This window comes from Dicentrarchus labrax, unplaced genomic scaffold (assembly GCF_905237075.1).
Source record: "Dicentrarchus labrax unplaced genomic scaffold, dlabrax2021, whole genome shotgun sequence".
NCBI classification, from domain to species: Eukaryota; Metazoa; Chordata; class Actinopteri; family Moronidae; genus Dicentrarchus; species Dicentrarchus labrax.
The window spans coordinates 8,787,880-8,814,005 of NW_026136707.1; the positions used below are offsets into that span (position 1 = coordinate 8,787,880).

Below are 26,126 nucleotides of genomic sequence, written 5' to 3' on the forward strand. Positions count from 1 at the left end.
TTTCATGTTTCATTAGCCGAACTCCATACAGGAGGAAATGAACGGGGGCATTCATTGGCTGCACCCATCTTCCTCTTTCCGATTTAGTGTCTACCTAAGAAATCCATTGTACAAGAAGCACTCTGAAGAGGCAAGATGAGTTGAACGGCATTCATTTGAGCGGGTAAGTTTGTGAAATAAATACATAATATAAAATTACTTTTACAGATTTAGTACCATATTTGGAAATGACTAATTATTACTGCCAAGTATGTTTTTGATTAGATGAGAGGGTGAGAGTGAAGAATTTGTGTGAAGGATTACATAAGAATAACCTTTAAGAAGATATCATTATATGCCAGTTTTTAGACTTTTTTTTTTTTTTTAAATGTTGGGAGAAAAATAATAAGGGAATGTTTATGGCAAATAAGGTACAAAGATTGTTTCCCTGTTCTCCCTATCTGTGTTTATACTGCGACTGTGACAACATGTTGCTGTAATTTAGCCTATTGCACACTCCTGTAGTAGTTAACCCAAATTGTTTGCCGGTTAGCTAACAATGTCAACCCTTTCGTGACATGTTTTTAACCGAATCATACATGGATTATAAAGTGGAACAAATGTCAGGAAGAGGAGGAACATGCGAGTGAAAAGGGATATGAAAATATCACAAGAGGAACCAAGTTATCTTTGCTGCAAGGTTAAAATTTCTTGGCAAACACAGCAATACCTCAAGTGACGATTATGAAGAGAAAGTTTAGTTTTGTAAGGATTGTGAGGTTTTTGTAAGGCACACTTAACAGTCTGCGTTAGTGTGGGAACTGTTAGTGGAGGAATACATAGTACTGAATATACTGCAACATCATCATAAAAATGTGGCCATTTTTATTTTGGGGTTTTACTATTCGGGGTGTAAACATGGCTGTATTTGATGAAAAAGTTTTAAAAAGCATTAATTTCTGTCATGTAGTATTTCGGCTATCATAAAGAAAATATTATTCGAAATTAATCAGACTTCAAATGTTATTATGCTAATTGTTCTTGTGATTAAAATATCCACAAATGAATACCAAAGAACCAAACATTTTAGAGGAAGATACCTCAAATTATTTTTATAGGTATGGTAAAAAAGACATTTAGAGCAGGAATAGTGGTAGCAGTTCTGTATTAGGCTTGTTTTACTTAGAAAATAAGAAATCTTATTTAAAGCGTAACTTTAAAACCTGCTCTCTGTCTTCAGATTCCTGTACCGTGTTCAACTGGTGACCAACCCAGAGGCTTTGTTGACAGACAACCAACATCAAACCAACCAAACTAAAAGACACTGTTGAAAGAAGCCTAAAGTCCCGTTTCTCGACAAAATGGCGAATCTAACTTATCAGCTGTTGTCAGTTACAGTTGTTCTTGGTGCTGTTCAACTCATCAGTGGTTACAGCTTCAACAACTGCATTGAAGACCCACACTTAAAAGGACAAAGTTTCAACTGCATCCGTCGGAAGAACAAAAATATGAAGGATATTATAAATGACCTGCCACAATCTGCCATCAATCTCACCATCTCTATTAATCCAGTGTGGTACATTCCCAACAGGAGCTTTGTTCATCTACCAAACCTTCAACACCTGAGAATAGATCATAATCATTTGAGTATCATCGATCAATATGCTTTTCAAAACCTGTCTCAACTTAAGTCTCTAAATTTGTCCCTTAACAACATATCAGCGCTCCATCCTTTTCTGTTTAAGGACCTGCCCAACCTCACCTTTCTCTCGCTGTCAAACAATAAACTAAAGCAGCTCCCAGAGTGCATTTTCTCCACTGTTTTCCAGCTAGACACTTTAATAATGAGGAAAAACCTTCTGATGAATTTCTCAGGGATTGCAAAATCTGTGTCGCATCTAAAGAATCTGAGAGTACTAGATCTTTGCTTTAACAGTTTGAGCTCTCTCAGCCACTCAAATGTGCCACTACCCATAAACCTCACTATGTTGTATTTATGTAGAAATAATCTGTCTACGTTAGGATGCAAACCCTCGTTCCTCGGATTCATCCAGCTACTTGATTTGTCATACAATTCCAGGCTCCCTACGATGGCATTTCAAGATGTGGATTTGAGACATATAAACTATCTGCGTTTGCGTTCAACAAGTGTCAACATAGTGGAGTTTTTAAGCATCAGCAACGTCTATGCAGGTCATGTTGATTTCTCTGGCACAGGTCTAAAAAATGTCAGCCTCCTCATGGAGCTATGCAGACTGTTAAAGAGAAAATTAAAAGGGATTAAAAACTTAGGGCTGGGTAATAATGGGATTGCGAATCTAACAGACACACTATACCATTGTCCTACAATCACAGGGGCTTTGGATATATCCCGCAACCAACTGAAAAGAACAAGTTTTTGTCTAAACTTTCTCAAAAATCAGACACAAATAAAAAGCTTCAGTTCTGAACATAACCATCTCACCTCCCTCCCATCTTGTAAAAACCAAAAGACATATTTCCCAAATCTGGAAGAACTGAGCTATCGTTACAACCGCATCCTCTCAGTCAACGCTTACGCTTTCAATCACACACCAAATGTAAAGACACTTAAACTTAACATAAACATAATTGCTTTTCTCCACCGTAAAGCTCTCAAAGGGCTAAAAAATCTTGAGACCCTCCGTTTGGACAATAATCTCTTAACTGATTTGTTCAATAACACCTTTGAAGATCTTTTAAATCTGCAAATCCTTAACCTACGTAACAATCGTATTTCTGTTATTTTTAATGGGACCTTCCTCAACCTCACGAAACTGACTACACTGGACCTAGGAGGTAATAAAATCACTCATTTTGAGCGTTCTGGTCTTGATGGACTAAAAAGTCTGTCCAAATTCTATCTAGATGGAAACAATCTCAAAACAATTGACACCTCCCTCTATCGTGCATTTCAAGACACACTCACAGTTCTGGATTTACAGAGTAATCAGATTTGCTTCCTCACTGAAAGTATCTCTTATTCCCCATTTATGAATCTCAGCAAACTCAGTGATCTGAAATTGGACAGTCAGCGGCCTCATGGCCTCGGCGTTTTACCCCGCACTTTTTTCCGTGGACTCCACTCACTGAAATCTCTGTATCTCACCAACAATAACATCTTTCATCTTGCTCCTGATGCTTTTGATGATCTGACAGGCTTACGTTTCCTCACACTGGATAACTGCTGTGTTGGGGTGACGCAACTACAACCAGGAGTCTTTAAAAATCAAAGAAATTTGAGCAAATTGATTGTAGAAAATATGGGCATTCAGAACTTCACAAAGGAGGTTTTTGGGAATCTTACACAGTTACACACCCTGCAGCTCAACCGCAATGTGATGCAGAGCATTCCTGTTGATGCACTAGATAGTTTACCTAACCTCCACTACCTTGACGTACGTAATACTCCTCTAAGCTGCACCTGCAAGAACAGCTTGCTGAAAAACTGGACACAATACAACCTAAATGTCCAGGTGGTCTATCTATACAATCTGCCATGCCCACACAATGAAAAACTCAAATTCTACAACTTTGATACCAATGTTTGTTACATAGATTTAGGAGAGTACCTGTTCCTTAGCACAACACTTTGGATCTTCCTGTTTACGGTCACTCCTTTACTTTATGTCAAACTCTATTGGAAAATGAAGTACAGCTACTATGTGTTCCGCTCCTGGTTTAGTGAGCAGTGGCGCAGACTCAGAGAGGAGGAGGAAAATTGCAAATATGATGCGTTCATTTCCTATAATTCTGCTGATGAACAATGGGTCATGGATCAGTTGCTGCCCAAGCTGGAGGGACATGGATCATCTTTTAAACTTTGCCTTCATCACAGGGATTTTGAGCTGGGCCGCGATATTGTAGACAACATCGTCTCTGCTGTATATGGCAGTCGTAAAACTATTTGTGTGGTGAGCAGGAATTTCCTACGAAGTGAGTGGTGCTCTCTGGAAATCCAACTGGCCAGCTACCGCCTCTTTGATGAGCACCGGGATGTTCTCCTGCTTGTGTTTCTGGAGCCGATCTCTGAGAGGCAGCTGTCGTCCTATCACCGCATGAGAAAAGTGATGTTAAAAAAGACTTACCTGCAGTGGCCTGACTCAGACTGCCCTGACCCGATACAGGCCCAAGAACTGTTTTGGAATCAGCTACGCAGGGCAATAAGAGCAGGTAGCAGACTCAAAACGGAAGAAAATGACAAAAGCCGAGGTTCTGAAACTGAACATATTGAAAGTTACACATCAGATGAAAACTATTACTTGCAACCCTAAAAAGATGTTATTTTATTAATGATTGTCAAGACAAACCTCCCAGTAAATGAGTAATTATATTATTAAGAGTGTCATGAAAATATGGTGTAAATAAGTAGTGAAATGCGTTGTAAGACTAGTAACAATCCTTTATTATAATCATTTATGCAACCATGAATCAGAAATGTAATTTAATATCTCTGCTCGGCTTAATTATATATTTAGCAATGCTTGATATTGCATGTCTCTTGCACCATTGTACAAATGTGTTTTATGCATTTAAATGTAGCCCATAGGTAACATAAAAAAAAAAACCAAAGAGCTTTCACAATAGCACATTCTTGGCTAAGATTCTTGGTCTGTAAAAAAATATATCACCTGTGTTATTGAAGATATGTGTTAATATACAGTTCTCCATAAAAAAATGCTCCAAGGATGCAAACAATACATAATTGTGTGTTTCTTTATCACAGCACAAATGGGACAAAATAATAAAAGAGTTAACTCTTGAGATGACAGCTGTTGCCATTACATTTAATACTGTGTTTTATTAATAAAATATAGGCACACAACACATATTTTTGCTGACTGAACAAAAAGTATCAAGATAATTCTATTTTTTTAGTTAGACAAAGAAATGTTCACAGGCAGGTCTCTATGGAGTGCTTCACCACACTTTAGTACAGTCTCATAGGGGGGAAGAACCAGAGCTCAGGACTGGGGAAAGAAGATAGAGGATGTGCTGGGTCTCTTTCAATCATGTGAGATGGGGGGTAATGCATCATGTCAGTGTGATGGGAACTGAGGAGGAGGACAAGTTGAAGGGTGACTGAATTGGCTGAAGGGCTCGAAGTTGGTGCTCTGCTGAGGATGGCAGATTTGGGCATGGAAGAAGGGAGCGAAAGAGCTTCTGTCTGTTTCAAATGGGTCTTGCTCCCGGGGAGGGTGCATTGCTGAATTTCTATGTGGCAGCTGTGCTTGGTAAGGAAAGAAAGGCTGGATGTTGCTGCGATATTGAGACCTGCTGCCCCTCTCTGTAACTGCTCTGTTGTGGTTCAAAAAAGAACCAAACATAACATTCTCATTGCTCTTTGCCTTGTTGAATCTGTCTTCCCAGTGCTGAGATGCTGAGGCATTTTCTTCCCAGCATGATGTATGAGAGGGAGCGAACAAATGATCACTGGCTTTAACTCCAGAGGGCTCAAAGTCCATGCAGAACTGAGGAGAGCAAGTAGATCTGAGGATATCATCCAAAAGGCTGACCGAAGTCTCCACAGGGCTGGTCAACCATTCAGCAGTCTTTAAATGAAAAGCAGAAAGTATTTTATTCCAGAGTAATGGAATCTTAACTTATCTGAGGATTACTAAAGGAAGGATAACAGCTGGGCCATGTGTGAAATAAACTTCAATAAGAGAGTCAACTTAAGGTCTTACCTGTTTCATGTTTTTGTGTAGCTGTGGACTGGACTTCCAGTTAAAATGCCCACTTCTCGTCAGTTTGAGAGATGTGGTTTTCTGAGTTTCAAAAGGTGGCTGACTGGCAGTGTTGGCTTGAAATGCTGTTGTGAAACAATAAATAAAATAAAGGATACACAACTGAAAACCTGCCCACAAACTATGACTATAATACCTGTTTCAATGTATATATGAGCTGACTATTGTTTTAAGACAGACTTTAAAAAAATTGTGAACCTCCTTAAAGATAGCTTGATATCACTTAACGGCACTGCTAGCAGCACTATGGTGTGATGTTTTTATGAATGGGCCCTGTTCTTGTTTGTATCCTGCATGCACATGTGGACACACAAGCATGTTCACGAGCATGCAGATGCAATACACATTCCTTCTATTGTGAATGATTGACTGGTGGTAATAATACACAAACAATTGAAGAAATGCTCCAACAACCAAAGAAGAAGACTGCAAGCTAGTAAACATAGATGTTAACAATTAGCTTATTGAAAAAAGTATCCCAGAGTATTTCAGTTCCTACCTTTAGTCAGGAGCTCATCTTCATCTACCGTGGTAGGCTCCTGATCCTGGACTTCGTTTGTGGGATCAGTAACAAAGGTCAGGCATCGCTGCACCTCAAGGAGGTTCTCCTGAAGCCGGGGTCCATGTCTCTCCCGTAGAGCTTTCAAGAGCACCTCTCTGCTCTCTGCCACTAGGCTTCTCCTTCTCGGGACTGGGAACTGCAGACAGTTGCACAAACCTGCTGCCACTGCACTGACAGTCTTAGATACACAGTCAGAATCTGGTCTCCTGTGCCGTATGTCAAAGCTTTCAGCAGAGTGTGAGCTGGAGAGCTGAAGTGGGCTTGGGCTGAGACCAGGAGCTTGGGTTTGGTGGACAGGAGAGTCCTGGTTCTTTGGGGTGTGCTCCAGAGTAGATAGCGTGTGTCCCTTTACCTTCTTGTTCAATATTTTCACATTTTCTCTATCAACAGTGGGAGTATGCTGTGACTCTCTGCCCTTCCTGCTGATAGAGCTGTGCTTAGATGAGAGGCTGCTTTTAAAACTTCCAGATGAAAGATCAAGCTGTTGCTCTGCTCTCTGCCCTGGTGTAAGATCTGAACCCTGACTGATCTTACTCTCTTTCTCCAGGCAATTGTCACGGGCCTTTGTAGCGGGGTCTGCTTTTTTTCGAAATGTCATAGTCTCACGAGCATCAGCACACAACACATCATTAGTGGGGAATGAAGAAGGAATTTGAGATGTTGATGGGTGTGAAATACAACCGCTTTTTTCTTGTACATGTTGTCCACTTTTCTTCCTTTGCTTACTTAGCAAACGTTCAATGTCGATAGACTTCACCTCATGGTTGAACAAGCCGTGGTGTCCTATCAGACGACTGTCTGTGATGACACTGGGCTCCTGTGCAGCAGGAACGACATTTGGAAATGGCGCGTCTCTCCTTGAAGAACAATGACAGCTACTATGACAGCAGTTATGGTAATATGCCATGTCTTTACTGGGTAGACGATGGAAGGGATGGTGATGTGATTTGGACTTTGAAGCTTCTTTCCCAGCACCTCTCATCTGACTCCTCTCCTTGCGGCTCTTCAGTCGCTTGGTTCTGTGCTGCGCATCGGTCTTAATATAATGGTTTGAACATTTGCAGTCTGCAGTGAATCTGTTCACTGAGCAACAGTTTTTATCCGCTGTTTTTAATTGCTTCTTGAAAACATTAAGAGTTTTTTCTTTGTCTGATGTAGCCCTGCCACGCACGCAGATCATGCTGCACTGGATTCTGTAGAAAGATAACAGCAGTTATCAATGTGTAGATGTATAGGAAATTAGACGAGAGCGAGATTAGAGAATTAGGTAAACGCCACAGGATGCTGGTGAACCTCAATTAGAATAAATCTTATAATCAATAAACTCAATGAAAAAAAACTGGTTCTCAAAAAAAACACTTTGATTGTAGCCTCAAAAATAATATTAAAAATTCGGATCTTGAATGTATTGTCACTTTCTACAAGTGAGTAGTCAGGAACAAGACTTAAGGTTACAAGTCCTGACACACACACACACACACACACACACACACACACACACACACACACACACACACACACACACACACACACACACACACACACACACAGCATTGCCCGATATCTGCATTCACAAGGCCAATAAACAAAAAACACATCTGCAGACACAACCGGCAGACGTGTCAGTGTGGAACAATGTCAGTTCTCCCTCTTTTGAAGTTATGGTAAGGTGCTGAAAAAGTCAGCTACTATAACTCTCATGCATCCAGTAAATGTTTGCCTAAATATCCAAAGTCACCATTGTCTATTAAAGTACTGAGATCTACAGCATAACCCAGTGGATTTTTCTATTTCATTTCAAACCAGGCTGAAACACAAATATATAATTGTTATTAATAGACCAGTGTGAAAGATTCTGTGGCATCTAGTGGTGAAGCTGCAAGGTCCGTGTATGTTTTGGTCATTGGATTTTCCTTTCAGAAACGGGTATTAAAAAACAGAAAACGAGTGGTTATTTGATTTTCGTTTTAAAATACAAAAATTAAAATTGAAATACAAGGCGTTTTTCTTTTTCATGGTCAGAAAGGGATGAGCGAAATTTAAAAAATGATTCGATTTTCATTTTCTATTTCATATAACAAAAATTAAAATCACTAGAAAACAGAAACAGAAAAAAGGCCTGTTTTTTCATATTCTGAGACCGGATGTTGTCATTTACAGGACGGTGCTGTGGAGAAGAAACAGTAGGTTAGTAGACTGCGGTCAATCCAGCCGTGAGTCCGATTTCCGTGGTCAAATCAGCCGCACTTAAATTTCGAGTGTACAAGTATTCTCAGCATTAAGGTAAATGCGGAGAAACAGCGTATTTACTTCCGGTTTTCAAAATAAAGGTATTTAGAGCCGTAAGCTATAATCACCTCATTTAATATAAATTTGTTACATTAAAGTGTTTCATGCGCCCCTGATGAATAAAAAACACTTTATATCAAGTATCTTTACTGCACCAGTGTGGAGAAATGCCCAAAATAAAAGCCTCATATTTATGCCTCCAGAGATTGCATATTTGACCATATTTGAGGTACTGTAAAAACACATTGCTCAGTGTTTCCTGGCTACTGATGGTATATTTGACTTTTACACATATGAGACTACAAACATACTTAATATCAAGCATTTTTACTGTACCAATTTGGAGAAATTCAACAATAAAAGTCCATATTTGTACCTCCAAGTGGTATTTTCATATATTTGAGCTACTGTAAAAACACTTTGCTCAATAATTCCTGGCTATGGATGATATATTTGACTTCTACACATCTAAGACTACAAGTATACTTAATATCAAGAATTTTTACTGTACCAATGTGGAGAAATTGAAGAATAAATGTCCCATATTTATACTTCCAGATTCCATATTTTCTTATATTTGAGCTACTGTAAAAATGTAAACTGTATGTGGAACCACCTGCAACAGCTGTCACACTGAATAATATAAAAAATAATATGTGAGGAAGAGACAGTAGGTACAATGGTGTTTTGAAGTTAAAACTAATTATTTTTCCCTTTTACCTACAAATGGACACAGCAGAGCTGCAAAATAAGAAGAATGTGGACTGCATTGCATTTTGTGTGAAAAGTAAACAAATTAGAATTGTGTAGGATTTTGTGTTTAGTGTTTATATTATCAAGATGTTATTAAACATTTGTGTGAAATTTTGTCATGATTACTGCAGCATTATTGAAGTATAATGAAAATGCTTCACCCATAGCCTGGAAATATTGAGCAATATGTTTTTACAGTAGCTCAAATATAAGAAAATATGGACTCTGGAGGTATAAATATGGGGCTTTTATTCTTCAATTTCTCCACATTGGTACAGTAAAAATTCTTGATATTAAGTATACTTGTAGTCTTAGATGTGTAGAAGTCAAATATACCATCCATAGCCAGGAATTATTGAGCAAAGTGTTTTTACAGTAGCTCAAATATATGAAAATATGCCACATGGAGGTACAAATATGGACTTTTATTGTTGAATTTCTCCAAATTGGTACAGTAAAAATGCTTGATAGTAAGTATGTTTGTAGTCTCATATGTGTAAAAGTCAAATATACCATCAGTAGCCAGGAAACACTGAGCAATGTGTTTTTACAGTACCTCAAATATGGTCAAATATGCAATCTCTGGAGGCATAAATATGAGACTTTTATTTTGGCATTTCTCCACACTGGTGCAGTAAAAATACTTGATATAAAGTGTTTTTTTTATTCATCAGGGGCACAACACTTTAATGTAACATATTTGAATTATAGCTTACTGTTCTAAATACCTTTATTTTGAAAACCGGAAGTAAATACGCTGTTTCTCCGCATTTACCATAATGCTGAGAATACTTGTACTCTCTAAATTTAAGTGCGGCTGATTTGACCACGGAGATCGGACTCACGGCTGGATTGACCGCAGTCTACTAACCCACTGTTTCTTCTACACAGCACCGTCCTGTAAATGACAACATCCGGTCTCAGAATATGAAACAACAGGCCTTTTTTCTGTTTCTGTTTTCTAGTGATTTTATTTTTTGTTTTATGAAATAGAAAATGAAAATCGAATAATTTTTTTAATTTCGCTCATCCCTTTTTGACCATAAAAAAGAAAAACGCCTTGTATTTCAATTTTAATTTTTGTATTTTAAAACGAAAATCAAATAACCACTCGTTTTCTGTTTTTTAATACCCGTTTCTGGAAGGAAAATCCAATGACCAAAACATACACGGACCCTGCAAATTGTAACCATCTGAATACAGCTCAGCCTACCAAGCGTCAAGATGGCAGCCTATTCGGAAGAGGACCCGCTCTCAGTGTTGATAAAAACAACTCATTCTAAAAAGGTTTTCGCACCGACCCATAAAACAAAAATGCAAAATACTCCCCTGCAAATATGTTGCTTCAAAACAATTCATTATAAAACAAATAATTCAATCCACACACACTCACTGTATTAGCCGAATTAACATTTGGATTCAGCCACTTAATGAAGCCTAACTGTAAGATAGCAAGTGAAGTGGTTAGCGAACAGCTGATGATAACCACCAGGTGCACTTTTACTTGAAGCACACGTGTTTCAAGTTACACAATTCCGCTGCCGCTGCTACTTTAGGCACATATCGTTCGTGACAAACAGCAAATCTGCAAAGAAACTTTTTTTTGTTTGTTTTTTATACAGAAACTTAAAAGCATTACTCAACAACACTGCTTACCGAAATTGTCCGCAGTCGTCTTTTTGGCCGCAGGTAAATCTGTCGTTGCTGGGCAACATGCCGCAGACGTGTTTCTTTGCGCAGCAGCAACTCTCGCGAACGCCAACGAGCAGGACGAGTCCATTCACACAGACGAGGAGGTAAAACCGTCTCATCTTTTATGTTCTTCTTCACTTTAACAATTATTTATTTTATACTTCCCTCACATAATATGTTCTAATAGTCATCGTAAAGCACACTGTATTAATAAAGCGTCGGATAATTCTAAAATACATGAAAACATATAATTTGTTGCCCATGGAGAACAATGGTACGTGCAGCCATAGTGAACATTTACTTCCTGAAACTGAATTGGGAGATGACGATTTTTTGATTTTATGGTAGCCTATGTTCAATAATATCTCTAAATGTAGCCGCTATATAAATCTCTGCCTTATTCCCTTTAGCACAATATAGGCTTGCATAGTTTAACGTTAATAACAATCCGTGTTACACGCTTGTGACCGGCGTTTCTCTGTTAAACTAACGTTAGCTACATCTATCTTGTGTTTCAGCAAGCAGGCTAGCTTCTGTTGCTAATTCTGACCAACCTTGTTAGATTCAGCTCGCAGTCATAGCTATAGGCTGTTGACTTATCGGTTTGTGTACGTTGTAGAAAGTGCAAAAAGAAAAGAAGAAGCCTACGTGACTGCTTTCCCAACGCAGATAGAGCCAAGTCATGAGTGCAGAAGACCCAAACCCTGCCGCCACACCCACTCCCTGTGAAGACACCCAGGGAGATGGACGATGGATGTCTCTGGTGTGTGAAATAACCTCATTATTATGAGTTTGCTTTTACCTGTATCCTGGGTTTTTACATAGCTACAGCATTACAGCATTACAACATCTTGTTTTTTTTTTTTTTCCCAGTCTGCATTGTAGCTTGTGTTTAGTGTTGTGAATTTAAAGTAAAAAAACAAACAAACAAATGAATAATTAATTAGTTGTCATTTGTTTTGATGACATATAGCTGCATAGACATAGTCATAAAGCTGATCTATCTTTCTGTAAATTAGCATTTTTTTTTTTTCAGATTGAGATGGGATTATGCACTGAGCTTTAATCCACTGATTAATCTTTTTATCTAATATTCAAGATAATGCCATACAGTCTCCATGTCTCCCATTTTTTTTTTTTAAGGTGTGTCTGCATTTCTCATGAAAACTGATGTGCCTCACCTTTAAGAATAGCCTCAGATGCTGCATCTAGTACTTTTCTATATACTATATAAAAAATACCAAAGTTTGTCTTTTCCTTTTTCTCCTTTATAGCACAACCGCTTTGTGTCTGACAGCAAAGACAAAGAACCTGATGTCCTGTTTGTTGGAGACTCACTTGTTCAGCTCATGCACCAGTTTGGGGTAAAACAATAGATCACTTTTCTGTGTCTGGTTCTGTATACGGTGTTTGATAATGTTTCTTGTTCTCATAAACGTCTATGCATGCTTTCAAATGCTTAGGGTTTAACATGTGGACGCTTTGTTGTTGTTGTGGTTTCTCTGTAGATATGGCGACAGCTGTTCTCTCCTCTCCATGCCCTCAATTTTGGGGTGGGCGGTGATGCAACACAACATGTGCTGTGGAGACTGAGTAACGGCGAACTGGATAACATCAGCCCAAAGGTCCTAAACACGGCCAAAAATAGAGAACATGATCATGCTTGTTTATTCACACAGTAGACTGATTGTGCTTATCTTTGTGCTTAAATGCAGCTTCCAGGTACAGTATGTATTGACCCTAAACTATCAATGACCCAGTAATGAATTCCTTTCTCTTTTGTTGTTGTAGGTTGTAGTGCTTTGGGTAGGCACTAACAATCATGGTCACACCGCTGAACAAATCTGTGGAGGTATCATGGCTATTGTCCAAGTCATCAAGAACAAGCTTCCACATGCTCGGACGCTCATACTTGTAGGTCTTTTTCTGATTCATTTCTCATGTAAATCTACTCACCCACAACCATTAAACTACATAGTGATATCTCCTCTTTTTGTTCAATCTTCACTTTGTGAGGTCAGGTTAACGACTTTTGGACTCCAGTATTTTGTTAAAAAGGGCTTTAGACTGTATGTGAACTGTTTAGAGCAACTTTTCACACCATATTTAAAGGGCTTGAGATTGAACTTGCTGTGTGTTTAGTAGAGCTACAAACTTCATTGGACTTTCAACTAACATACCTAACCTCATTTTCATTTCTGGAAACATTCCTTTTGATAGTAAATAGTTTTTATATTAATTTGTTTATTTCTAAGAATAATAATAATAATAATAAAAAGCTAAGGAGTGTTCCACCCTTTTAAACAATTACATCCGTATGTCTGTTTTACAGGGTGTACTGCCCAGAGGTAAATCGCCAAACCCTCTGCGGGAGCGAAATGCCAAGGTGAACCAGCTGGTCCAGGAGGCCATATCGTCCCTTCCCCACGCCTCGTTCCTGAATGTGGATCCAGGCTTTGTCCACTCCAATGGTAGCATCTCCCATCAAGACATGTATGATTACCTTCACCTGACCCCTCAGGGGTACCAGGTTGTGTGTGAACCCCTGCACGCCCATCTCAAGTCCATGTTAGATAAACCTGCTGAGAATTGAGCAACCAGGGCACAAACTTACACTACGGCAGTGGTCCTCATCCCTGTTTCCAGACAACATCACACTCAACTTATTAACACAAGGAATGATGGAGAGAATCATATATTAAGGGCTAAGAGCTGCACACATTATTTGTGTAAGTCCTCTTCTTGGCCAGGGTTGGTGACCACTGTCACAGATAATGGTAACCTAAAGTCTTTTGTGTTTATAATACAGTCAGAAATTAAATGTGCTGTGCTATAGAGAGACAAAGTCTTGCCTCATACCTGATAAGCATCTGTTCCACTAGTTTTTGGTTCTCAGTGTTTTTCCCACAGAAGGAGTTCTTAATTTCTCTGCCACATGATACAAATGGTGAATATGATATGGGGAAATCCCTCTTTGTCATCTGTCTGGTCATGACAATGAAGGGATAAAACTGGAGGGCACAGTTATAGGTAAATAAATCCAGATGTCCAGTTGTTATGAATAAAGCTTTTAAAAAGATGCAGCAACTTTCTTTTTACGCTAATGAAGATGTGCTGTAGGTCAAAACATTAGTTGCTGATCCTTATTTATAACTGTGTCCTCCAGATGTCATCCCTTCAGCTACAGCTCTCATGAGACTATCACAGCCTATTTTTACCTTGGAATATGGACAGATAACTGCTTTTCAGAAGACACCTTCTATGACATAATACATTGTCTGCCCGAGGTTACTGGAACAACTAGCTGGAAAAAGGTGCAAGACTTTGGCTCTTCAGTAGCCAGGATATGTCTGGTAAAAAATATGACATATAAGAACTGCCCTTACCAGGAAGTTGCTGTAATTTGTCATTTTGGTTTCTTAGTTTCACTAAGTTCCATGAGTTACATTTATTTGGCAATAGCTTTACTTTCTTTGTGGTGTCTGATGTCTTTTGTATATGTTAATTTGAATGACCAAATGTTTTGGATTGACCATTACTGTCTATTTGCTTTTTATCATGTCTCATTATTGTTCTTGTACTTTATTGCTTCACCTATTGTAACAGCAACAGATATTGACGTGAGAAGCTGTTTTTTTGTTGCAAACATAAATGTATTCGAGTAGGTCGTGAAGTTGTATAGCTATATCTAAAGTTGCTTGTGCTTCAAGTTTAATCTCATCTGCAACATGGTGATCCATCAGACCACCTGAAAAGGCTTTACTTCACACTAAAATTCTTCTGAGCCTCTTGTAAGGATTGTGCTACAGAACTTGAATTATGATTCAGGATGTCTGATTGTGTAAGTGATGAAAGAATGCATTAAATATGAAAACAAAATGGTTTCAGTGTCCTGTGATTGATTGGTTAGATCTGTGTGCTGATAGTCCAAGGCATTGATTGCCACTGATGCACTGCTAAATTTTTATGCCCTGAGATTTACCACCAGGTTCACCAAGAGTGTGCAAACACAGATTACGTTCACAAGAGATTTATTGCATTTGGTTGACTGGTTTTATTATGGTCTCAGACATTGTTAGCTGAAAACTGCATTTCTGAAACTTGAGGAGGGTGAACAAGTCTTGCTTTGCTCTTAACTTGCATCTATCCATGTCAATATCAGTACAGGACTGACACTTCTTCTAACATTACACATAATACAATACCTTATGCTTACACTTCTGGCCGTTGGCTAGATCATAGCAAGCATGCTTTTACAAGTGACAGTGGTGTATCCCTTACAGTGGTGTTGCGAGGCAGATAACAAGCAGCCATAATTATGATCGATTTGTAAGTCAGCACAAAATGCTTTTGCAGGAAACAATGTTTATAATTGACAATATGTGTTTTGTTAAAAGTTAGATGAGCATAATTAACCGTTTTGATGTCTGTTTTTTCCCATGTTTAAAGAGTGTAACAGCATACTGAAGACAAAATTTGATCTCAAATCAGTAAGAATGTTATGCTACACACTTAACCATTCAAAGTAAGATCATATAACAACAAGATCCAGTAAGAAACACTTCTCTTTGGCATTCAAGTGCTCTAACGCAAGTCATGTGGGGCCCTCATGACAAAGAGCTTTCATCAGTTTACCACCATCAGTGGTTTTTTGGCAAAGGTAGATCTTTCCTATTATTCAGCGCCACCAACTGTAAAGGGGCTAGTTGGACAAGACATGATTCATATGACTGGCAGTTGCTGAATGTACCACGGCTATGATTTCAGAACCTAACACCATCCTTTATAAGGAGCCAAAACAACGACAATTTCATTCCCTCACTGGGACTGAAGCCAGTGTGCATGCAGGATTTCTTTCCCTGGACGTGTTCAACTGACTTTACTACAACATGGGATCAAGGATGTTTTTGCTGTTGGTTCTTGCACTGCTTATATTTACTGATCACAGCCGAGGTACTGTATACTTTTTCAAAATGAGACAATGTAATGACTTCAAAAAGGAAGTTTACATCCTGTGCATTTTATTGTTTTGTTTTTTATTTCTTTTAATTTTCTCATAGGGGTTCCTGAGACACACGATCAATCCTTGATCGTCAATTTATCCGCTGATGGTATGTGAGATTAATGTTTAAAGCAAAAGTGGTTAATTAATATTTACTGATATTTATTTAGTTGTATTTGTACTACTTAATCTAATTGTTATTATTAAGTTATTTTCTTTTATGAAGTTTGATATAAATTGTGTTATAGCCTCTGATGTTGGAGAACCACTGACTACTGCAAATCCAGTCAACGCCCCAAGACAGAACCACCAAGAGTGCTGTAAAGGTAAACGCAACAGTATCAAGGGTATAGAGTAAACAAAGTATTAATCTGGTTATCATCTCATTAGTTGTTGTATATGTAAGCAGAGCCTCAGCATTAGTTGAGTGCATTATCCTAACCCATTCTGCTCGTTTGTCCTTGTGTATTTGGGTCACTCAGGAAAGGGAAAAGAGATGGTGAGTTGTCGTTGTCAGCAGTCTGCCAGACGCAACAATATCGGGCATGGAAAAAGTGAGTTACCTATAGTTTTTGAGATTTATAAAATAATAAAGTAAAAAAGTGAGGTCAGTAATAAGAAAGGGACTTCAAACTGATTTGTTGAATTTTATGGTTTTGGACAGTGGAATTGATAATTTTTTTTCTTCTCAAATTGCTTTACCTGTCTGGATCTATTCAAACCCCAAGTGAAAAGGAAGTGCCACAAGAAAAACAATAAGAATCTGAAGAAATGCATGGTTGTCAAACAGAACAGGGGTAACACCAAGAAGTATGGTCCCAGTGTCCCCATATGAATAAAACTGTACGGACTCCTTATATATGTGTGATGTTTATGCAGTGATCACTGTCATACATATTTCTTTGTGCACAAGTTATATTTTTTGTAAACAGCATTTATGACAATGTTTCACTATAAATGTTTCCATGACTGTAACTGTAACTTTCTGAATCAGCACAAAGACACTGTATCCTCCTCAATAAAGTAACCACAAACTCGATTGTGTTTATTGTTTACTGATTAATAAACAACAATACAATAAATCAAAACAAGACTTACATTTACTTTATTGTACTTACAATGTTATCACACAGAAAAGAAAAAAACGCAGGTACTTAGAATTAAGAATGGCAATTTATACCAAAAGAATATGGAGGTATTTCAAAGAATTATGATTTAAATTGTTTCCCCTTGTTAAACAGTGCAAGTGTATGTGTTTGCAAGTGTGTAAGTATTTTTATTAATCGCAAAAACAACAACCACCACCACAATAACACCAACACAGCTACTTTTACTTGCAAATAATGATAACATTTAAAATAAAAAATGCAATCAAATAATAATAATAATTGCCCTTTCACTGTCAGCGTAAATTTCACTATTCTATATTGTATTTTAATGAATATAAGTCAATTACAAGGAAATATAAAACAACAAACTATAACTTGACTATGTCTGTCACACTTTTACATTATTCCTTGCCTTTCCAGCAAAACCCACAAAACCTTTGCCTGTAGAGGGAGCAAGAGGCCTTTCAGTCAGACTAGACAGCAGGAGGAACTCAGTTGAACAGCGCAGTGACAGACAAAGCAACCAGAACCATCAACATCATGTTGGATGGGATGTGGAAGGTTGAGGCATGATCTAAGAGGGAGAGAGGGATGGAAACAATGACAAGATAATACAAGATAAATGGGTGTCATTCTGAGGGGAGAAGGAGGTTACATTTAGCACAACATGAGACATCTGTAATTGTATAGCACCTACTCTGATTGTCTGAGAATTAACTCACCGACAGTAAAGGCTTTTATCTCGTACATTGTGATATTGGTCACAGGGTTCTTCGCTTTACATGTATAGTTGCCCTCATTTTCTTTTGTTGCAGGGAAAGTGATAACAGAGCCAGTCTTTATAGCTGATGGCTGACTGTTTAAGAACCAGTCGAAGTCACAATCTGGCTGAGAGGCAGCAGAGCATGTCAGGGACACAGAAGAGCCAACCTTTGCTGAATCTGGACCCAGGATATGTACACTCAGAGGGCCATCTGCAAACACGGATAGAGAGCTGGTCAGAATTATGTTCAGTAAAATTATGAATACTGTGTTGCTTTGGGACAATTTTAGTCTAAAAAGTTTTTGCGAACAGCATTTAGAAAGCTTTCCAAAACACAGCTATTTCTGGCCATGTTATGCCAGTTACTATTACAGTAAATATTATACATACACTATTATATTTAACTAAAAAGTAAATATCACCAGCTTTAATATATCTGTCATTGGTAAAGATAGTAGTTATTGAGGAGGTGATGTATTACACCTGATTATACACCCGCATAATAATACAAAATGTCATACAATGTATTTGGGTTCAATAATTCATGCAACATTTAAATACTTCTTTTTTTATGAAACCAGTTCAAATGAACAAAAATCGTTTCTTTAATACTCTCAAATGTCACATTGTTGCCAAAGCACTCACAGTTCACCAGGAGCACATATTGGGGGCTTGCATGTGGACCAGCCTGATTGGTAGCGACACACTGATATATCCCATCATTGTACATTGTCACTGGAGTGAAGTGCAGCGTGTTGTTTTCAATTTCGTAGGACATGTTTGCTTTAGCTGTGGAAGTGTTGAGGTACATGTTGTCCTTCATCCAGTAGATCTTATCATAGGGCCCATTGACTTCACAGGTGAGAGTGAAGTTTTCAGAGTTTATTGGAACTGTGTTATTTCTGATCATCACTGACTCTATAGCCTCTGTGGACACAAAACACAGTAAAAATCAGTATTTGATCAGTTACACAGTCACATTCAGTCAGGGTATACGCAGATATATGGAGTATATACACCCACTTCTAAATCCCCTCTGATGTGCATCATTTAGTAGTGTTCTGCAAGATGAGTTTATGATGAAGGTATAGTTGTCTGATTTTCATGACTGGATGGAGCAAGGAATAAGGAATACTTTAACCAAAATGCATAATTAGGTAATTGTCTCACCCTGTGGTCTGTGGGACAGCACTGATTGCAAAATCTGCACCTCTTCTGTGTCTAATGTTTTTCATAATTTCATAATGATCTATCCTCACTGATATCAAGCAGCACAAGTTAAGTGACAATGTGCAAATACTACTAGCGGGTGAACTAAATTTGGAAGAGTATTCTTACATGTCACTGTTTATAACACAGGGAGTCTGACCTTTGCTGGAAAGGCCACTTTAAAAACAAATTTGGGGCATAAATTAGTACACTTACTTATCCAGGCACCACTACACCACTGGTCAAATGAAATGCATTGAAAGAGTCAAAATCGTACTTGAGGTTTTCTTACCAATGACTGTGAGCATCTTGACGCTTATGCTGACATTTTCTGTCACATAATTGGAGGCCATACAGGTGTATTCCCCACTCATATTGAAAGACAAAAGGCCAGTTGTAAACACTGAAGTATTGGCCACTGTGGAGTCATTGAAGAACCAGTGGTACTGGCTGGGAGGCACTGACTTAGCAGAACAGCTGAACTTTGCAGTATGTCCTGTCTCAGCAAAAGCTGGCCCATCAATGATGGGTGTTTCTGGTCCAACTGCAACAGCAAAGGAGACAGTAGGCTGTTATGGTAGTATATTTAATTAAATAACTAATAGGATGATGTACTACAGTATATAAAACTGTCAGTTAAAAATAGTCAGTGACATTAATCCTTAAATCCTTAAAGGTACTCACAGTTCACAAGAAGTTTGAAAGGAGGGCTGGTGATGCTCCAAACAGTATTAATTGACATACACTGGTAGTTTCCAGTATCAGTTTGTTCTAGTGGATTGAAGGTGACTGTCTTGTTGTTCATGTAGAAGACAGTTCTGTCGTTTTCATGCAGTGGCTCATAATTTTTCAACCAGTAAATATGCTCAGTAGGTCCAGTCACATTGCATGTTAAATTATAAAAATGACCTTCTATGGGAGGATTCATTGGTGCCTCCACATGTACCATTATTGGATCTGAAAACCAATCAAACAGTTATTTAGTTCACACTTGAATATCCAATTTTCCTCTTTTTACATTGGGAAACAAATGGCTATTCAAGACTCACCAATAACAGTCAGCATCGTGTACGCTGTGCTGTTTTTGCCAGTGATGTTGTTGTAGGCCATGCAGGTGTACATCCCACTCAAATCTCTGGTAAGGGGAAGTGTGACATACTCAGACGTATTGGCCACTATAGAATCATTGAAGAACCATTTGTAGATGCTGACAGGGTTTGATGAAGCGTAGCAGCTCAGTGTGACGTTGTCTCCTGTCATTGCCATGTTTGGTCCCATGATAGTTGGCTTCTCTGGTCCATCTAAGCATATGGATATTACCTTAAATCACCTTCATTGAAAACATGTTCACATGACTCATTCAAAGCAGAACTGTGAAAAATTCCTCCCCGCCATACAACGGATGTGATTTAGGGCAGAATACTCACAAAAAACCTGCAGTGTAAAGATTTCACTGGTTGAGCTGCTGAGTGGGTTGGATGCTACACATCGATAGTTCCCATTGTCAGAGGCCATGACAGGATCAAAGGTAAGGATGGTGTTGTCCATTGAGAAATTTCTTGTGTTGTCAGGATACAGTGGGGACCAATAATACATCCAGATAATTGACTCAACACTTCCAGTTGTCTCACAGATTAGAGTGAAAGTGTGGTTCTGGATTGGCAGAGGTCCGACAATTTCTATTGATGCCATGGTCACTGGAGCTTTGGAAATATAGAGAATAAAAGAATGGTGGAAATTGAAGTAAGTAGACTTACTCAAAAATATCTATGATTGGCTGTCTGGTTTGGTGATATCTAGTTTTGCATTAGACTAAATCAATATTGAAGGAATAATTTGACATTTTGGAAATTTTTATTTGCTTTCTTAGGTTAGAAAATATACACATTTGCATGCCCATTAAGTAAGAAGCTAAAGCAAGGAGCTTTTTAGCTTAGCTTAGACTAAAGACTGACAAAATTTGAAACAGCTATCCTGGATCTGTCCAAAGTTAAGAAAATCTGCCTACTAGCCGAACTAAGACTCAGTGACCTCTTGTCTCTTGTTTAATTCATGCATGTAAAAGTGTGAAAATTGCATGTTGATGTTTTTAGAGGTGCTGGTGGATGAATTTTGCAGCCTTTGGATAGAGCCAGGCTAGCTGTTTCCCCTTACTTCTAGTCTAAACTTAAGCTAACTGTCTTCTGGCTGTAGTTTCATATTTAATAGACAGATATGAGAGTGGTATTGATCATGTAACTCTAGGAAAGAAAGAAATGAGCATATCTTTCAAAATGTCTACATATTCTTGTACATTAAGTTACCTAAAACAGTGAGCATCGTGTACGCAGTGCTGTTTTTGCCAGTGATGTTGTTGTAGGCCATGCAGGTGTACATCCCACTCATATCTCTGGTAAGGGGAGGTGTGACATACTCAGACGTATTGGCCACTATAGAATCATTGAAGAACCATTTGTAGATGCTGATAGGGTTTGATGAAGCGTAGCAGTTGAGTGTGACGTTGTCTCCTGTCAATGCCATGTTTGGTCCCATGATAGTTGGCTTCTCTGGTCCATCTAAGCATATGGATATTCCCTTAAATCACCTTCATTGAAAACATGTTCACATGACTCATACAAAGCAGAACTGTGTCCACCAATGAATAACCTGACGCTAACAATCTGATGTTTAGTTCATTGCAGTCAGTATTTTTTTTAAATCTACTAGATGTGGCCACATTTGTTAATGTCTAATCTAATTACTCCTTAGTTAATGATTTGCTACATTTCTCTGAAATAATTTTGACTGTAATATTAAAGTGTTTGAAGTTGCATTTCTTCTTTGGTTTTAGTTAAATCCCTTTTTTTGACATATTGAAAAATTCCTCCCCTCAACAACGGATGTGGTTTAGGGCAGAATACTCACAAATAACCTCCAGTGTGAAGATTTCACTGGTTGAGCTGTTGAGTGGGTTGGACGCTACACATTGATAGTTCCCATTGTCAGAGGCCATGACAGGATCAAAGGTAAGGATGGTGTTGTTCATTGTGAAATTTCTTGTGTTGTCAGGATACAGTTGGGACCAATTATACATCCAGATAATTGACTCGACACTTCCAGCTGTCTCACAGATTAGAGTGAAAGTGTGGTTCTGGATTGGCAGAGGTCCGATCATTTTTATTGATACCATGGTCACTGGAGCTTTGGAAATAAATAGAAGAAAGTAAGTAGACCTACTCCAACATATGTATGCTTCCAGTCTAAACTTATACTCACTGTCTCCTGGCTTGAGCTTCATATTTAACAGACACATGTGAGAATGGTATCAATCACGCAACTCTTAGCAAGAAAGCAAATGAGCATATCTACCAAAATCTTTAACTATTCTTATACAGTAAGTTACCTAATACAGTCAGCATCACAGAGGCAGTGCTGTTTTTGCCGGTGATTTTGTTGAATGCCATGCAGGCATACTTCCCGCTCATATTTAAGGTCAGAGGTCCAATCTCTAACTTTGAGGTGGTAGCCACAAGGGAATTGTTGAAGTACCAGCTGATGAGGCTTGGAGGATAAGAGGCGCTTGAGCAGTTGAGGATCACCCATGTTCCTGCCAGAGCCATGGATGGCCCTATGATTACTGGTTTCATTGGGCCATCTTTTAATATCAGACAATTAAGTAGAAAAGTTCAATTTTTCAGTATTTCTGCTCGTTGTGTGTGTTCAGTATTTCATGTGCACAATACATCCATATGCAAAGAAAAGAGAGATAAAGAGGTAAAATACTTACAGTTTACTTTAACTGTGTAGGGGCTGCTGGTCATGTTGCTCACATAATTAAAAGCTTGACACTGATAATTTCCATTATCTGAATGTTGGACTGGGTTGAGAGTCAGTGTTGTGTTGCCCGTGTCAAATACTGTTGTGTTGTCAGCGGAAATAAGTTGACCGTTCTTCCACCACTGAATATTGTCAACAGATCCATTCACTTCACAATACATAGTGAACGGCTCATTAAGTAGTGCTCGTCCACCTGTATGATTTACCACAACTGCTGCTATTGGTGCTATAGAAGGAGAAGGGAATTTAAAGGGAATTTAAATTCACACATGTATGGGGTTGAGTGAATATAGTCTTGACATTTTGGGAAATATGCTTATATACTTTGTTGAAGGTTAGATGAGACTGATCCTATTCTCATATCTGTCCATTAACTATGGCTACAGCCAGCGGCTGGTTAGCTTAGTTTGGCATAGCTTAAACAATGGAAAAAGGGCAACACATTGTTTCCGCTTTTCAGTTATTTGCATAGATGAAGCAAATGATATGTTACATGTTAATTAGTTAGCCTCATTTTGTTATCTTCAGACAGAGTCAGGATAGCTATTTCAAGTCTTAATGCTAAGATAAGCTAACCGGCTGCTGACAGATATGAAAGTGGTACTGACCCTCTAATCTAAGTCTTGACAAGAAAGCAAATATGCATATTTCCCCAAATATCAATAATATAAACCTAAAATAGTAAACTCATACAAATCCAGCCTTACCCAAAATCCTGATCATTGCACTTGCACTGGTAAACCTGGACGTGGCTGTGTTGTAAAATAAGCATTGGTAATTTCCTGAGTGGCTCTCTGTAACCATTTCTAGTTGAAGCTGTGGGGAAAAATCATTTAGGTACACCCCATTAACCATCCACCGGATGATCGCCGCAGGGCTGGACTCCGCTGAGCATGACAGTAGGATATTAGATCCTGTTTTGTAGATGTACTTCATGGGCATGATCATCATTGTTGTGTTACTCGGGCCATCTGATGAAGCAACAAGAGTGTTTTAGGGGTTGTTGTTAGTACATACAATAGACCTAAGAATTGTCGTTAGTGAAAACTCACAGCTGATGTTCAGATGTACAGGGAGACTGATTTCTTGGCTGATTCCATTGGATACATTGCACCTGAAAGGCCCCTCGTCATAGCGAGTCACTCTTACAATAATGAGAGTGGCGCCTCCATCACTGAACTGTACTCCCCCACTGGCTGTGACCACAGTGTTGCCCTTCAGCCAAACATAAGACAGGGAAGACCCGTTGGCCACAGTGCACATGAGAACTGCTGTATCATTGAACTCCACCAGGTTGGTTGCGTTTGCCCTCAGAGTTACATTTGAAATAGGCACTGCGGAGAAAGGAAATAACAAGCCGTTTTGTGGAAATGTGTGATTGCAATGTTGTTTCCTCTCCAGATAAAAGGCAGAAGTTGAAATGTGACTTATATGGCTTGAACTGAAGTCTGATCGTCAGAAGTCTGAAGCCAAAATCTCTAGCAGAAATATATATTTTTTTATCATACTGAAAAAATAAAACTTTAAGTCAAAATGTCTTATTTATTTAATTTGAAGATTCAAACTAAGACCTGAGACCAATTTAGAACTCAGGCAAAGCTGACTCAATCTGCCTCAAGGTGACCGTAATAGCTACAGACTTGCCCTATTCTTTTCTCTTGCAAATTAACACTTGACAAACATAGCAGTAGACACTCGAACATCCAAATACTATCTGCTCATTGCCCTTTTTAGAATATAACACAGGAGAGGTGGAATGAGTGTCAGAGTGTGTAGATTGGACTTTGTTCAATATACATTTGAAGAATGTGAGCAAGTACATGAGAGAGTAAGTAAACATGAAAAGAGATAAAGTGCTCCTTACCTTGGACTGACAGTGTTAACTCAGAACGAAAGAAATTCAATGCCTGTAAAGTGTACAATCCAGAGTCTTCCACTTGTAGTGACCTTATAGTCAATGATGAAGTGGTTGAATTGAATATAACCCTCTCCCTCCAAGTGTCATCTATGATTCTATCTCCTGGGAATATCATCACAATGATATTGCTGTTGAACATCCATGCTCCTGTAGTAACATTGATCCGGCTGAAAAGTGTTACATTGCTGCCCACTGGCAAGGGGTTCTCAGAGGCATATATATTTTGGCTAATTGCAGTAGCTAGAAAAAGAAAGCAAGGGACAGACAATATTCAATAATCACCCTTAAATGGAGTTCATCCACACAAATATTTCAGAAATATTGGTCAAAGTACTTTGGCAAAGCAGTGAAATTTATTAAAGAAGCACATTTAAACTTAATATAACAAAACATATAAAATTAATTCAAGTTAAAACTAATTCAGCCTTACTTGTTTCAAAGGATATCGTGGCCAGGAGGAAGTAAAACAACACTGGACACTCCATTCTACTTCTTGAGTTTCTTTTTGCTTGGAAATGCTCAGCTAAATGGACTTGACTCTGTCCGTGATAAATTCAATCTGGTGATATTATATGTTCACAGCGGCTTTCTGATCAGCAAATATTTGCACTACATCAGTCCAGCGTTCTCTTCTCATTATGTAAATGCTTAACCCTTGCTTCTACCATCACCAAGCCACCTCATAGCCATGACCACACCTTGTTTTGCCCTGGCCTACCAGGGAATTTACCGGTATGCTCCAAGGAGTGTCCATTTACTGTAAAGCTCAGTTGTCCTACAGCTTTTGACCAACCATTGGAGAGGAGGATATTTTGTAAGTGCACTTCATGACTTGAAAGTCTAACAAAAGCAAGTACTCTGTTGATCCTCCCAACACTTTTTCCCACAATGCAGGTGGAATAACCACTGGGAAATTGGGAAAAGACTGCTAACATAACTAGTACAGTAAATCGAAATTTAACTTAGAACACTAGAATTAAACTCCTTTTATATATTCTTTTATAGTATATCACTCGTCAGTCCACCTCTGTACCAACAAATGTCTTGTCATTGGAGGTATTTGGTTGATGGCTGCATTCCTAATAACAATATTGGCAGGATTAAAGTGACAATAGACTGTCTGTCCCCTTAGATATTTATCTGTCTCTCTCTGAATGAAGAATGCATATCCTGTTTGGTTATGAACAAACCAAATACCAGTAAAGAATATACCAATGGTGTCTCTACAGGTTTTCCCACTGTCAGTGCTCATTAAATGGTGATTTTGAT

General features: G+C 38.5%; 4 protein-coding genes across 7 annotated transcripts; 2 read left to right on the top strand and 2 right to left on the bottom strand.

Moving 5' to 3' along the window:
• Positions 1-58: 58 nt before the first annotated feature.
• On the top strand, positions 59-4,766 carry tlr21 (toll-like receptor 21). Its single transcript, XM_051406625.1, has 2 exons — positions 59-163; positions 1,220-4,766. The coding sequence occupies exon 2, from the start codon at positions 1,341-1,343 to the stop codon at positions 4,269-4,271; it is 2,931 nt and encodes a 976-aa protein (XP_051262585.1). The 5' UTR covers positions 59-163; positions 1,220-1,340; the 3' UTR covers positions 4,272-4,766.
• On the bottom strand, positions 4,379-11,343 carry si:dkey-250k15.4 (uncharacterized). The gene is made up of 4 exons (XM_051406631.1): positions 11,005-11,343; positions 6,244-7,499; positions 5,685-5,809; positions 4,379-5,549 (listed from the first exon to the last, which is right to left on the bottom strand). Exons 1-4 carry the CDS (start codon positions 11,157-11,159, stop codon positions 5,037-5,039), a joined length of 2,049 nt encoding a protein of 682 aa, XP_051262591.1. The 5' UTR covers positions 11,160-11,343; the 3' UTR covers positions 4,379-5,036.
• Positions 11,325-14,922, top strand: pafah1b3 (platelet-activating factor acetylhydrolase, isoform Ib, gamma subunit). The gene is made up of 6 exons (XM_051406640.1): positions 11,325-11,384; positions 11,660-11,803; positions 12,315-12,404; positions 12,549-12,665; positions 12,832-12,954; positions 13,373-14,922. Exons 2-6 carry the CDS (start codon positions 11,723-11,725, stop codon positions 13,631-13,633), a joined length of 672 nt encoding a protein of 223 aa, XP_051262600.1. The 5' UTR covers positions 11,325-11,384; positions 11,660-11,722; the 3' UTR covers positions 13,634-14,922.
• A 2,139-nt stretch (positions 14,923-17,061) lies between these two features.
• On the bottom strand, positions 17,062-25,507 carry ceacam1 (CEA cell adhesion molecule 1). Of its 4 annotated transcripts, XM_051406615.1 has the most exons (15): positions 25,288-25,506; positions 24,804-25,097; positions 23,992-24,273; positions 23,647-23,910; positions 22,890-23,165; positions 22,506-22,757; positions 22,028-22,303; positions 21,427-21,678; positions 20,551-20,826; positions 20,173-20,424; positions 19,808-20,080; positions 19,416-19,667; positions 18,560-18,841; positions 17,874-18,125; positions 17,062-17,725 (listed from the first exon to the last, which is right to left on the bottom strand). In XM_051406615.1, exons 1-15 carry the CDS (start codon positions 25,340-25,342, stop codon positions 17,643-17,645), a joined length of 3,621 nt encoding a protein of 1,206 aa, XP_051262575.1. In that variant the 5' UTR covers positions 25,343-25,506; the 3' UTR covers positions 17,062-17,642. The 4 variants fall into 4 exon arrangements, with proteins under 4 accessions (XP_051262575.1, XP_051262576.1, XP_051262578.1 ...); XM_051406616.1 differs by lacking the exon at positions 21,427-21,678 and having other exon boundaries at positions 25,288-25,507; XM_051406618.1 differs by lacking the exons at positions 21,427-21,678; positions 22,028-22,303 and having other exon boundaries at positions 25,288-25,507.
• Positions 25,508-26,126: the final 619 nt, after the last annotated feature.